This window comes from Gallinula chloropus (assembly GCF_964237585.1).
Source record: "Gallinula chloropus genome assembly, chromosome: 5".
NCBI classification, from domain to species: Eukaryota; Metazoa; Chordata; class Aves; order Gruiformes; family Rallidae; genus Gallinula; species Gallinula chloropus.
This window is the reverse complement of record NC_140090.1, coordinates 12,501,784-12,516,532: the sequence shown is the minus strand read 5'-3', so window position 1 is coordinate 12,516,532 and position 14,749 is coordinate 12,501,784. Positions and strand designations below refer to the sequence as shown.

At 44.1% G+C, this 14,749-nt stretch overlaps 1 protein-coding gene across 1 annotated transcript in view; it reads right to left on the bottom strand.

Annotated features, from left to right (window-relative positions):
• Nucleotides 1-3,114: 3,114 nt before the first annotated feature.
• The window catches only part of HSPBAP1 (HSPB1 associated protein 1), a gene marked incomplete at its 3' end in the record, with an annotated part of 35,542 nt that continues 23,907 nt past the window's right edge, over nucleotides 3,115-14,749 (bottom strand). Inside the window, exons 6-8 of the mRNA XM_084265046.1 lie at nucleotides 6,782-6,865; nucleotides 3,853-3,963; nucleotides 3,115-3,666 (exon numbers count right to left, since the gene is read on the bottom strand). Coding sequence (XP_084121172.1) covers nucleotides 3,115-3,666; nucleotides 3,853-3,963; nucleotides 6,782-6,865 — 747 coding nt within the window. The remainder of the gene's footprint in view (nucleotides 3,667-3,852; nucleotides 3,964-6,781; nucleotides 6,866-14,749) is intronic.

Sequence of the window (14,749 nt, the reverse complement as noted above, 5' to 3'; positions counted from 1 at the left end):
CCTCCTCCCTGTTCCCTTTGCTAATGGCTTCTGGCTGCAGCGTGGCCCTTAAATCACAGGCTGCACCTGCCCAGGCATAAGCTGTGACTCTCCCCAGACAGGGCATTTGTTTAGAGGGGTGAGGAACGCACCTCTGAACATGTGGGGCTCAGCCTCTGAGAATGGCTGCTCCTGTGCTGATGTAGGGACGGGTTCTCTGGTGCAGGTGCTGGAGCCTCAGCCCACAGAGATGAGTCCTGCAAAGGCCTTCAAAAGGTTCTGTAAGCCTTTTCATGGATGGGCCTCCTGAATGCACAGGGAGAAAGTGTTCCACTAGATATCCTGGGGGGTACATTAAAATGACCTGTGCACTGGGAGGAAAGCTTGAGCTAAGGAAGTTCATACTGGGGAGACTGGAAGGTCTTGCCATCTACCTCCTGCCTTTGTTTTTCTTCTTCCACCTGTATCTGTTCTAGATAGAAAAGCTTTTTTTTTTTACTGCAAGACTATTTCTGCTTGGTGAATTAAAATGAGGCATTTGGACCCCATCCTCCCCATTGCACCCCCCCCTCTCAGTGGCAGTGATGCCAGGCAGGGAAAGGAGACAAGAGCTGCACAGGATGGGAGCTGTCACTGAGGCACAGTGCTGCTGAGATGCCCCCATGTATCAGAACAGGTCTGCTCCCTCGGGGCCTGGCGAATCGTTAGAGGTAGCAGATGTGACCAAGATGTTTCCTAACTATTAATCCTTTTGGCACAGTGGTGCCAATGCAAGTGTGAAGAGCATCTATGGGACTGTTTGTTAAATTCTGTTCTTGATGTAGTGGTGCAACCCCACTGAGACAGTTTGGTGTATTAATATGAAACAAGGGGATTTTCTCAGGTGCTGCTGACATCTTGCTTGTGAGGTGCTGCTGAAAGTGATGCACTGGTGTCATCAGGGCCTGTGTCCAGCTATGAGTGTAGAGCAGGACACCTGAGACCGTACACTTAGGGACAAAGGCAGAGCTGATATGGTCCCTACCACTAACTTGGTTGATATCAAAGCCCAATTCTCCAGAAAGCCCCGTGTACCATTTGGTTTTGCCTTCCCTTGCCAGCCAGCCAGTGGAACGAGAGCCAAATCCTGCCCCATCCAGTAGCTGAAGTAACCTCAGCCAAAAAAGGCCCATAGGTCAAGGCTTCTGGGCCTGCTAAACATGAACCCTCGAGCCTTTTCAGTGTAATCCTTTTCCAAGTGTATTTGGGAGTTTCAGGGGGAGGGATTAAATGCCATGTTTCCTACACTTCTGACTCGTGTCAAGGCCCTGCCAACCCACAATCTGTATGAACAGGGGAAGCGCCTCTGCCATCGTGGCATTCCCAGCTATGAATAGCTGGAAGGTGATGCCTGTGAAAACAGCGTGAGCTTCCTGTGTTCAGCAGGGAGCAGGTAACAGGCAAAGGAACTATCAGTATGTAAGAGGGCTGGTGGTGCAGGGCTGTGAATGTGGAAACAGGTTAATGACAGGAGCTGGCTTGTATGTGCTAGCAGGCACGCACAGGTAAGAAAGCAAAGGCTTCATGTGAGTTGTCCCAGAAGAACTGCTCTGAAACTATGGCTAGGGCAAATGTCGTTCCCTGTTGGCAAGGCAGACAGAAAGCAAAGGTGAGAGCATGCCAGATCTCAGCTTTCCAGGATTCTTCTCAAGCCTCCATGCACAGCTTCAGTCCTAACCCACAACCTTCTCTGTATTTTCAAGTTCTGTTACCTTTTAATCGGACCACTCAGTCTTCAAAAATAAATCCAAGGACTACTGTACTTTGAAGAAAGGATGGTCTTGTACAGCAACCACTCACAACCAAAAGAAGAGTTATTTAATTATTATTATTATGGCAAAGAGTAGGACAGAGACTAAAAAGTCATAACTCCTTTGTTTGTTACGTAGAGGTAGGGAACTGTACTCACCTGGCATTAAATTATAACAGTAACCTCCTGATGGCCTCTTGTCTCCTGGGTTCAAGAGTTTCTGAACCAGCTGAAGGCTTCATTGTTGCCAAGTGTTTTTGTCTCACCCCCTCCTAGAACTTTGTGACAGAATTTATGCTGTGTTGTGGGAGGAAGTAGACACATTGAGTGCAGTACCTCTTGGCTGAGGTTAGGTTTATTTGAACTTACTATTTTGAAGTGATCAACAAACCATTTCACTTTAGATGTGGTCAAGGGCTGCAGTCCAGTCAGTCTACCTTCTCCTACTCTTCGTCCTCCTGCCATGTAACCACTTACTGAGCCTACTGTGAAGTGGTGCTTGCTTTGCTAGGGATGCTATTCTGCATCTCTCCAGCCCTGGGAAGTGGAAGTTAAGGGGCAGCACAGAAGTCCTTTTTCAGCCCTCCAGATGCTGCCCTGCTTTGGAAGCAGAAGGGTGTGAGCAAGTGCAGGGTTCAGTGTCTCTGGTGTGCCCCAGGGGACTTCAGTTGCCCAGTCTCAAGCACAATACTAACTTTTCTGCTGGGATGAGTTTTCCCCTCAGGAAGGTGCAAGCTGCAATCCCCATGCCCGTGGGGATGAATCAAGTCTATTACTTGGATGGAGACGTGGATCAAACACATCCCACTTCAAGTCTGCTTTCCAGTTCTGACCTCTTCAGTGTGGCTGAGCCACATTCATTCCTGCTGCCTGCAGGATTTGCTGCTGTGGTGAGGGACACCTTGAGACCACTGCTGCAGTTTAAAATAACAATAAAAGAAAGCCCTGTGAGAACATGACACTTCCTTCTGGCAGTTTAGGTCCCACAAACTTCATCCATGAGGAATTGCTGCCCATGCTGCAATTTACCCCTAGAAATGCAGGGCTGTCCCTGGCTGATGCTCAGAGCTGTAGAACATTTTAAAGATCCCATCCACACAACAAGGGGAATTACAACTTGCTCATAAACACTGAGGAGCTCTCTGACTAAATGCACCTTTCTCTTCCCTGCCATCGTTAACCAGTTATTCTTCTTTCAGCTCCGCTTCAATCTGCCACTTAACCATTAACTGTGTCTGTACCTAAGTATTATTTGAAATGAAACACTCAATTATTACAGAGTTTAAACACCCACAACAAGGCTGCCATCTGATTCCTTTATTTCAGAAATGATAAAGCACTCGGCATTAAACTCTTGTTCTCTCCAAGAGCAGCCGAGCCACTAAACTGATGACATGTGGATTAACCAAACAGTCTAGCAAATCGTTGGTGGAAAGGGCTGTGTGTGAGGTGCTTGGACTGCTGTCTGGATCCATTGGATGTGCAGGTGTTTCACAGTCATTGCTCATTACCAACTGCTTCCTGGGGCAGTGTAATTTTCCAAAATGTCCTCCTTCATTTTCAGGGAGAAGGTCCCTACCTTCACTTTCAACTGCAACTGCACCCATCGAGGTTGTTTCTTGAGACTGTGGTAAAACCTGGATAAGATGAGGCCCAAAAGGTATCTTCTGCAGTTTTTCTGCTGTAAATGTTGTAAAGCCCAATTCCTGGGTTAATCTGCAGTCCTGTGGTTCACCGCTACCTTCCCTCTTCCTCTTGCATGAGGTGCTTCTCCTTTGCTCTGCACCAGTGCTGCTGGAACGTGCCTGCTCTGACACGCTTGCCTTTGGACATCTGAAATATGCAGACACTGCCTTATTCAGGTACTGAAGATTGATTTCATGGGATGTTGGCTCAACCTAAGAAAACACCCAGGATACACTCAGTTAGAAGATCTGCTTCAATGCAGCGTCGCACGATTACCTTACATGAAGGGAAGGCATTTAAAATTCCTTTTCTCAGGCAGCAGAAAGACTCAGGGGGAGCTAAGCAAAATGTCAGTAACTCTGTTATCAGTGCTATAATGGGGGCAAGAGAGGGCTTACCTCAGTGGGATTTAGCCAGCCATCTCCATCACTGGGATTTTCTGCTGATTTTATGGCACATACCAGCATTCGAGTTATTGCCTCTTCTACGCGGGCTTCATGATCTGAATCCTGCCTCAAGGGAACAGAAAGTGGTCAGAGACAGGTTAGCAGTTGGGTTCGCTCTCTGCAGAAGGCTGGAACAGCTCAGGAAGAACTAAATGGATGCCCTCTGTCTGAAATACTCCTGTGCATGAAGTCAGGGAAAGGCTCCAGGCTTCTGCCTCTCCTACTCGTGCGTGCAGCCTCTGCATGGGTAACAGCACAGGCTTTGGTGCAACTATTCACTGAATGAGGATTTGCCCAAACCCCCAGATTCTAGAGCATGCATAATCTTTTTTCCTTATTAGTGCTCTCTTAATTGAGTATGGTGCTTGAAATTACAATGCAATGTTAGCATTTAATTAATGTATGCATTGATGCATCTCTCTAGGACTAGAAGGACTGAAAGTACATAGCAAATTTTATGTATCTACATATTATGTCTAATTTAAGTATTTAAAACACACAGGATGTTACAAGCGAAGCAGCAACTATCTGGGGGCTACAGAGGCACAAAAGTGAGTCTTAGGGAAGTTCAGGAAGTATTTTTATCACAGTAGCTGAGATAATGCTGCAGTTTTAAACATGAGGAGAAGGAAAACATATTTCCTCCAAAAGCTCTCCTGCAAAGCCTAACACTAAGCTAGTGAATGGCACTTTCACATCCTGTACCAGCCCTTTGGGCACTTGGGTACCAGCTACTTAGGATAACAAAAGAAAACTTTATAGGATCTTTCTTAGGTTTCTTTCCCACTTAACTGAATCCCTTGTATATGGAGGGAGACAGTAAGACTCCCCAAGATGGGTGGTTTAGTTATTTCAGTGAAAAGTGCCTAGGAGTGGGTGTGTATATTTACTTTCACTGAGATGTTTAGACATACAAGTTTTGGAGGAAGGTGTAATGTTGTCAGCCTGCAGCCCTGACCCGCCAAATTGTGTTTTTTGGGGACGTGCCACTCAAACCATGCATCTTGCTAGTGGAAGGCAGTAATTCATTCTGGACCCCTAAGAAGAATTTGGGATAGAAGCAGGTGGAAGTGCTCTTACCATTTTGTGGCTTTGGATGCTTAGCTTATCAATGGCCTCATAACAAGCCCTCAAAATACAGAGCTTGGTATCTACATGCAGAAATTATTTAAGGTGTCGCACTCCTGGTATTCATCCTGATCTGCTGAATAACTGATTGCATGAGGAGTATGTTAGGAAGCAAGAAGCACTTTGAGTAGCTCACATCCAGCTGAAAACAAATTAAACTTCTACTCTAAAGTCTTGCCAATATAATTAATGGTTTCACTAGGACTATAAATGTTGGCATGATTCACATCTGTCAATATGAAAGCAGCTGGTAACAGCTGCAAGCAAGAACTGCTTGATTTGGTAATGGAAACGTTCTCACTATTGTCTCTTAGGATCCATGTCAGGATTTATTTTTAGCAGTGCTGCCACCATCAGCTGGAGGGATAATTTCTGTAAGGAACCTTCATCTGGATTGCAATACCTACACTTATTTATGGCAGCTTTTGATATCAGGAGAGGGGGAATGTGCCTGTGCCATTCATTAGTGAGATGCAGCAAACCCTCCTCTGCATGTGATGCCATACAGGACCAGCTGCTCTTGCTGCCACCCACAGCATCTTGGTGACTTCTGTGACCCTTTCATGACCAAAAAGACCATGGAGGTTTCTTTTTCCTTGCAGCACCTAAGAACAGCCAGAAATGCTATAGCTGATGCACCACCCAGCCACCTGGGAGCTACCACCCTGGTGCAACTGATCCAGTCATGTCCTCCCTGGGACAATTTGTGAGGCACAGCTTAGGACAAAAGTGTGTCATGACATCAGGGTCTTGCCAAGCACAGGGTGCGCAGCCAGTTCCTCTGATTACCTCAAGGACTACTCAAATTTAAGGCAGGCTTAAATGGCTGTTCTTTAATATTGTTGGTGCTTTCTCTGGCAGCCTGACTCTACTTGGGGCTATGTAAGAGCTTGGTACGGGCTGCAGGGCTGCTGTCCTTTCTAAACACATAGTCTCATCTGGAAAATTTTGCTATGAGGGAAACACCCACGTGAGTTCCTCTACTCTGCAAGTGCTTGGTTTGATGTTGGTATGAGATATGTATTGTCTAGTCTTTGAACAGCAGCTGAAGGCATGTGTTCATCCCCCTGCAGATTTCCAGTCTAATAGAGGTGGTGTTTTTTTTAAAGCTGTGAGTATTTTCATAAGGCAGCTTTCATGGGCCATTTCAAAGGGTCTTTTTTATATTAAGCTAGGATTAATGATAAAGTAATTTGAATCAGAAAACCTCCTGGAGTATTGAGATGATATCCCTGGAACCATCCCATACATGCTGGTTAACATGAGCAAGAAAAATTAAAGCCTGGGGAAAAGAAAATTAATTAAATACTTGAGAAAATCCAACTCCAGGCAAATCAAAACTATCACAGAGAAATGAAAATTCAAAAATCCTCTGCCACCCCTTTCCTATCACATTAATCTGATTTAAATTCTAATTTAGCTTTGCATGTAAGCATGTGCTTGAGGTGAAGTTGCTGTTTTGTCATCTCCTTTCAGCAAAAAGCTAGTTGGCCCACAAGAAATTGTACATGAAAGGTTTAGCTTGTGTTTAATTGCTTGTGTGGTTGAGGTAAGCCTGCATGGTGGTTTCTGCTGAGTTGGGGCTGCATATCTGGAACTTGAAGGTTCTTTGTGTAAAACTGTATCCATAGGGCTTTTCCCTCCCCAGCCTCTGAATACAGCACAGCCAATAGGGCTGAACCTGGCAGGGGAGGGACAAAAGTCCATGCAGACATGGAAGTGCTACATCTCTATTAAATAAAAAGAACAATACCAGTTCAATCCAGGAGTTTACACTGACAGTGATGGGATCAACAGATTCCACATAGTGCCACCAGTGCCTTGGAACAAGCAGGACCTGTAATTGGAAACATTGTGTTAAGGTACTAGCAGAAGCCTGAAGAAAGAGAAGGTGTTTTATTTGAGGTGGTGTGAGATGCAGAGGCAGAATGAAGCAAGGAGTAGGGGTGGGAGGTAATCTTTCTTTTCAAGAGCCTTTTTTCAAGGCTCACATCCCCACTCTCTCCTCCCACTGTATCAATACTATCATGGAAGAAGTGGACATGATCCAGAACTCCTCATCCAACCCCTTCCTGATGTGAAGCAGGATTGTAACCTTATAACTGCCCTAGGTAAGCCAGGTCCAGCTTCACCAAGGGAGGGCAGCTGGTGTAGCAGTGAGCAGAGCTTTCAAGAAAGTCTCAGCCAAGCAAGAACTCTTCTGCAGATGCTCCAACTGAGCAGGCTTCCCAGCTCCTTTAGAAGGGCTGCCAGCTGGTTTCCCCAAAAAGCAGGTATTCTAATGCTTATCTAGGTGATTAGCAATATCTAACTTTCATTCTGGTAAATAATCACCAGCATTAAACTTGTCACTTTTAGTAGACAGGCTTTTAAAAGAAGGTGTCCCCAGAAATCATGACAATCTAGTTTAGATCAGAGCTTTACAACTATACCAGGATGATAGCTATGACATAAAATTGATTCTAACCCGTGGCTTTTATGGTACAAAGACATTAATGTTGTTTTGATGATATAGTACAAGCTTTACAGATTACTGAACATTAGATTAACATAGAGCTATCAAGAAAAGCATAAAAGATGGGTTTTGACAGGGAATAAAAACGGTCAGAGACTGATAAAAATATACACTTCAGAACAGGAAAAGTGAAGCAATGATCTGTATCTGCATTTGGAGACAATTCTTTTTACTTGGTAGACACAAATTACTTAAAAGAATGTTCTGTTACCTAGATAGCCCTGTGCTTCATTATATCAGAACACAGCTAATGAGAAAATGTCTGTGTAGGAAACAGTAACTGCAGCCCCAGTCCCACAAACACTTACTTAGAGGACAGTCTGAGCAGAGTAATTTTTGGGCCACAGGACAAAATGTTCTCCACAGGTTTCAATTTAACTCAAAAAAAGCACTGGCACTCTAAAGGTCAAAAACATTTGGAAATTGTACATCAATCCAGAACAGCATCCAGACCAGAGAAGGAAGGCAGTCTGTGGAGGGCCATTATTTAAAAAATATGGCCAATTAGTTATTCCTGACAACTAAAAGCACACAAAACCCTACACAGGCTGAAGCCATAACACGTTTTCTATCTGGAACAAGTTTGAGTGGTGCCTTTTATCCTAGGAACCTACACTTTAAGTGAGAGGCACAGTCACATTAGCTGCAATGGGTTTATCTGTCAGCGTTTGCCTGCATTTCCCTGATGGCAGAATCATACAAAAATCTCACTCATCTGCTCTACAGGGGATCTTCTGTCGCTCTGTTCAAGTATCTAGGTGCCCTCCAAACAGCAGGGTATAATGCTGGAGCCTGGAAAAGTCTGGTGTACAGAAGGCCCAGCTTCTGGAGTACGTAGCAGTTTCCAACAACGGGGTGCTTACTGTGAGACTCGCGTAGGAAGAGGGAGCTTGCAACGTGCTGGAGAAATGGATGAAGACACCAGGGAATTGGGGTATGGTGCAGAGGGGGTATGTTGCAAGGGAACAAAAGGAGGAGGCAAATCAAGGGAAGTGTATAAATGTTTCAGTAAGAGGGACTGCTTGAAAAAAATAAAAAACCCAAGATGGAAATTAGGAATGGAACGTGCTGGCTCAACACGACTCAAGCGCAAAGTGGAGACAGAATTGCTTTGGGAAGAGGAGGCATAGCTAGGAGGGAAAGGCAGTTCCCCCCCCAATTAGTCCAGTCTTTTCAAGCCAAAGAGGAGGATCTTAGTCTTTGGAGAGATTAACCAGACTTGACTTGCCAGCAGGTTAAAGGTGATGGCTGCAAAGCTGTGTATTTCTGCAGCCAGCACTGTTTGCTAATGCAATTTATAGAGGAGCTACGGAGCTGTGACTCGGAAGCAAAACAGGTACCGTAAAGGCACCTGCCTGCTTTGGGTAAGCTGATGCTTGTTAAAACAAGGATCTGTGGCAGTAAGAAAATTGAAATTGTCAAATAGCAAAAGGATGAAAACTTCAGGGAAGACAAACTGGAAACTAATTAAAAACAAAGAATAAAGCTGGCAAGGGAGCAGCAGAACTAAAAAAAGACCAAAAAAAATTCCAGCAAAGAGTGGACCTGGATTCTTCTACCTTTTAAAACTAGTATTCTCCTAGGTTTGCAAACAAACAAACAAAAAAAGCCCAAGAAACCAACCATCCACCAAAACAAACAGAAACCTACTCTCACTGCCCCCAACTATCAATTCCACAATAAAATAAAGCAGATGTCCATATGTTTAGGAATATGGGACACAGATTTAGTCACATTTGAAGCCACACTTCAATTGGAAATGCAAAAGTAAACCACAGTGAAATCTCTCACACACAAAATGCTGCGTGCCTTTTACTGGGGAAATGTAAAGTGCAAAAGCAAGACAGAACTATTCCAAGCTAAGAGATAATTTTGTGTTAGCCTGCTCTCTACAGAATATATCTAGCTTTGTGGGCTGTGAAGATACTGATCTAAACAGCAGCCAATCAGATAATTTTAATATTTAGGCTAGTGAGAGGCAAATATAGCAGATGAAGTCAAAGTAGGACAGAAATCTCAGAAAAGATAAAATTAAATTCTAGTCTGTAACAGGAGGAAAGAAACCATGAGAACAGTTGGGAGAGCAAGTGGAGCAATGCTGAAGACTTGTACAGCACAGAACAGAGCAGGTTTAAATTCTCAATGGACATGATTAACTTGATACAGTGCAAAGGTAGGGCAAAGGTGGAATTGCTTCAAAAAGAGAGTGTACCCTGAAGTGAAATATTATAACAAGAATTTCCTGCTCATTAGAAAAAGATATTTAGGTAAATGCACAAGAAAATGAAACATCTAAGAATACCAGTGTGTGATGGGAAGAAAAAGATGTGGGGCTGTGGGGTGACCAGAGTAAATCCCAGAGCTGTTTGCAACCCTGGGAATGAAAAATAAAGCAAGTAAATGCATAGCCAACTCTATGGGAGCGACATGTGAGTGAGGGCTGAGAGCACTGCTGCCCCAGCCTGTGCCCTGATGCTGGGAAGGGGCTTCTTACCCTCCCTCCTGAGCTGATGTCATCCCACCTGCTGAAACAGAGCACCCAGGGCTGCTGGTGTCCAACACAGGTGCAGCCCTGGGGAGAAGCATGGGAAGGGAATGGGGCTCTTACCATGCTGTGTCCATAGGGATGGGGGTGAGGGACTAAGGGAAGCTCAGGGAAGAGGTGGAGTCAGGAACTGACAGGTCTCACCTTTGGTCTGCTCAACTTTTTGGGCACTCATGGGGTTTTGCATGTGTAATGGAGTCTGAGTGGAACTCACCAATTTTAGTGTAAATTCAGCTCCTGGACTTTGCCTCTTTTGAGACAATAGTTGTGGTGTCTATGGCTCAGGCTGGGCTGCCTGCCTTCTTTATGGGGTGACTTGGGGCCAGCTCTAGTCTCCCCCATGAAAACTCTTCCTTCCCCTAAACAGAATTACCAACCATTTACTATGCATAATGCTGTGGAAAACTCTAAATTCTCCTTCACTAAAATAATTTAAACTCTTCTCCAATAAAAGCAGGCTTTTCCACCCCTTTTATAAGTATTTTATATATTTTTGTGCTGTAACATTTAATTGCTTTTTAAAAAGTTTGAATTACTGCATTTCCTGACTTAATACAACAGTTATTTTTGGTATCAATTATAGTTTTCTTGGTTATTGAGACTGTTCTGCAGTTCCCCATTTTAAGCCCAATCTGAAGTTCTCATGCCTTTTCTTTAAAGGTGGCTGTCCCAGTTTGGGCTGGAATAGAGTTCATTTTCTTCCTAGTGGCAGGCATAGTACTCTGGTTTGGATTTAGGGTAAGAATAATGTAGATAACACACTGATGTTTTGGTGGTTGCTAGGTAATGCCTACACTAAACCAAGGACCTTTCAGCTTCTCATACTGCCCTGCCAGTGAGGAGGCGCACAAGATGATGGGAGGGTACACAGCCAGGACAGCTGATCCCAACTGGTCAGAGAGATATCCCATACTGTATGATGTCATGCTCTGCATGTAACTTGAGGGAAGCTGGGCAGCAGTGTAACTGGCTGGAAAACTAGCTGGGCATTGGTAGTCTGGGGGTGGTGAGCAATAGCGCTGTGCATCACTTGTATTTTCTTTTATTATTCTCTCCCTTTTCTGTCCTATTAAGCTGTCTTTATCTTGACCCCTGAGTTTTACCTTTTTTCCTCATTTTCTCATTTCACCATTGCTGGCAGTGAAGAGTGAGTGAGCAGATGTGTGGCTGTTTTAGCTGCCTGTGGGTTAAACCGTGACACTGGCACGTAGGGAAATCCCTCCCTGACTTGATGAAGACTTTTGCTTGCTCAGGGTTGGGTTAGAAGTCAGAGGTCTGCCTGTGCTGTGGAGAGCTCTGACTGCCAAGCAGGATCCAATGGTGTTACATCAGCAGCAGGAGCACTGAAAAAGGAAAACCTTGTAGCTAAACGCAGGAGCTTAGTGAGAAATGTAGTTGTGGACACAGCCTGAGTTTGAGATGTGTTTCTTTAGGCTTACAGAAAGTAGGGGAGGGCAGCTTCTGAGAAGCAAATCATGGTGAGGCAGCAAGCAGTAAGGTTGATCCTTTTTTTCCCATACTGTGACAATGTTTTTCAAGGCTCCAAGGGAGTATCCTCAGACTCCATGTGCCTGACACTACCTCAGTCAGGCCTTTCCTTCTGGTTTCTAGAGCTGCACTTCAGCTCCTCTGGCTCTAGGCTGCACCTGGGACATGAGGCTAGGAAGCAGGAGTGTGGGCAGCACAGCTGCTGCATGCTGCCTGTGGCACCATGGGACCTGGTGTCTGCTGCCTCTCTTCTCTGGGGTGCATGAAAGAGAATGGCATTGCTTATGGGAGCCCAGTGTACAAGGTACTTGCCCTGCATTGGGACAGTAGATGTGTGCAGCCTCAGGTGCCAGCCTTCAGATGAGCTGACATGTGCTTTCATCCTTCTACCATTGTCTGGTTATATGGATTAAGAGAAAGATGATTAAAACCAGTTAGATCAGCAAGCAGGAAGGAAGCAAGAAGCTGGTTAGGAGTGAGGTAAAGAGAAATCATCAATGACTTTGTATTTGTACAGCATCTCAGTTTTTCACAGCCTTTTTGGGTGGGATTAATCTCTCCTCTTTTAAATTATTATGAAAGTTAAGCATCTGTGTGCACAGGCTCCTTTTGTAGCCTGTACCAAAGGACAAGATGGGATGAATGTTCCTGTAGGACTGTGATTGTGTAAGACAGAGGGTGAGTTGCCTTGTAGAGCTGCCAGGTTCTTCCCACTGATGGCAGACAGGACATCTGTCCTGGATGGGCTTTATGTTGAGGGTGGCAGATCCTACCCTAGCACTTGTAACACTTGTGTGGGGTGGAAGATAGAAGAACAGGCATGTTTTGTCTCATTTGTGGCCTTTTAAAGCAGTATTTGTACACTTGTGAAAACAAGGTATTACTAGAAATACTGCAGAAATTTTGAACAAAAAATTACCAATGCTTTTGGTAAAACTACCTCAGTAGTTCAGTGAATACAAGTCCACTAGCAGGTAACCTCCTGCTCCACACTTACCACTAAGACTTGGAACTATCACTTAGGTGACCAGGTCCAAATATTTATAAGGAGCCTCTACATTTGTGTGACACAACTTGTAACCTTATGGAAATAGTCATGTCCTGCTGCAAACCCTAAAATTACTCAGCTGCTGACTTACTTAAGTTAGATGTCTAAGTGTTATCATAGTGATCTGTTCTTGATACAAATAAACATGCAACTAGAAGTTGCACTAACACCTCTGTGGAAATGCAGCTGACAGCCACTGGTCAAGTACAGCATGAAACCTCATAAAACCTGAAGTGTCTGTCAACTATCAAAATTCCTAACAGATTTGGCTCCTAACAATACAGGGAAAGGGCACAAAGGATGGGATGTGTTGGTATGATGCTACATGAAGGAATTCTGCTTTAAAATGGGTGTAGAAAAATGGCTTGTAGCAAACAACAACCAGAAGGTGGCATTAGACACATTAAGTTTTTGATATTCAAAGCTGCACTCACCCTACATGCAGTTGCTCTCCTGAATACCTAAGAACACCTTTGTCTTTATTTTTCAACCCTTTATTCTTACAGTATCTAATCACAAATGTTTTGTGTACCCTCTGGGAAGGAGTGGAGATGCTATGCATTACCACAAAATAAAGCTGGCTGCAAATTCTGCAGTAACTGTATTAACTCTACATGAAAATGACTGTTAAGCACGTATCAAGGTTGTTGGTATTTAGGGATCCTCTCCCTTGTTAAGGAAGGAGCTCCTCTAGGTCATTCCTTCACTCTCCATCAAACAGCAGCAGTCCCCAGACACCTGCCCCATAAGATTCTGGATGAGATGCTGGAAAGCACCACCCAGAAAGTGCTGACAAAAAGGATGAAGGCAATACCTCACTGCTCTGCCATTGCCCCTACATTGCTCTCTCTCCAGAAATCTAAACACTATCTCCTTCATGGCAGTGCAGAAAATTCTGTATTACTGAGCTGGCTCACGATTTTCATTCCTAGAAAGATTAATTTGCAGTTGCCTTAAACCCAATTAAAATTAAGATCATATTAAAGGTTCACTACCATACTTGATCATTCCAAAGGGGATTATAAATTGAAATACTGTTGGGAATCATGGATAACCCAATGCTGAATGAATGTGGCATTTTTATCAATAGTAAAAATTTGTTCTTTGTGCTTTAAATTATTGAACACTGCACCTTGAAGTGCAGAATATGAAACTAATCATTTGCTAGGAGCTAATGTAATGCAGGCAGTTAAGGTTGATCACAGATCTCCCATTTGCAACCTGTACCAGCAGAAGAGCATATACTCTTCTTAGCTCACAGACATCATCTGTTTGTTGGAAACTACTATCCTGTGTGTCTGCTGTCTCACCAGTTCACAGCAGTGCTCCTCACTCTGCCTCCTCAAAATTACTTGGATTGGGAAAAATCTGTTTTTTAAGTTGTTGAAGGCAGCTGGGCTTGCCAGCTAGGGGTAAGAGGATACTTGCACAAGTTGCTGAGCTGGCAGGTCAAAAGAGGTGACAATATCTGGTAGGAAAATGGTGAAAAGCTCTAGAAGTGGCAACTCCACTGTCTTCAGCAGTCAGAGCAATGAATGTTGTAAAATTCCTTTGGAAAGGCCTGACAGTTTGAGATGCACAGCAGTGTGTTACAAGGACATGCAATGCTGAACAATGTGAACAGGTAATTCACAGACTCCAAATACAGACCATGCTGATTAAATAAGGAAGGACACTATTTACAGCAGGAGACTAGGAATTAAGAGTCCCGAGCCCTGCTCTCGTACTGCTGCTGACTGCCTGTGTGACTACAAGCCAGCCATTTATAACTGACCTTTCTCAGTACACAAAAGGGTTAATAATATCCTCACAGCCCTGTAAAGCACCACAAAACCTCTGGATTGTGTGGACTTTAAATGCAAGTATCCTGATTACAATACTCTCCTATTAAAGCAACAAGTCGTGTCAGTGAAGGTTATTCACTATCAAAATACGAGCTCCTTTGCAGGCTCTACACGCTCATTAATCAAATACATTTTATGGAACATAATGGTTTCAGAGTAGACAGGTTGGAGTACTGTTCAAGAAAGTTTTAAAGCAGACAAATTGGAGGTGACTGCAAGAGGTGTGTTGGAATGGGGCAGCTGATTGAACCAACTCTCCAAATGTTTGTGGTTTCTGTACA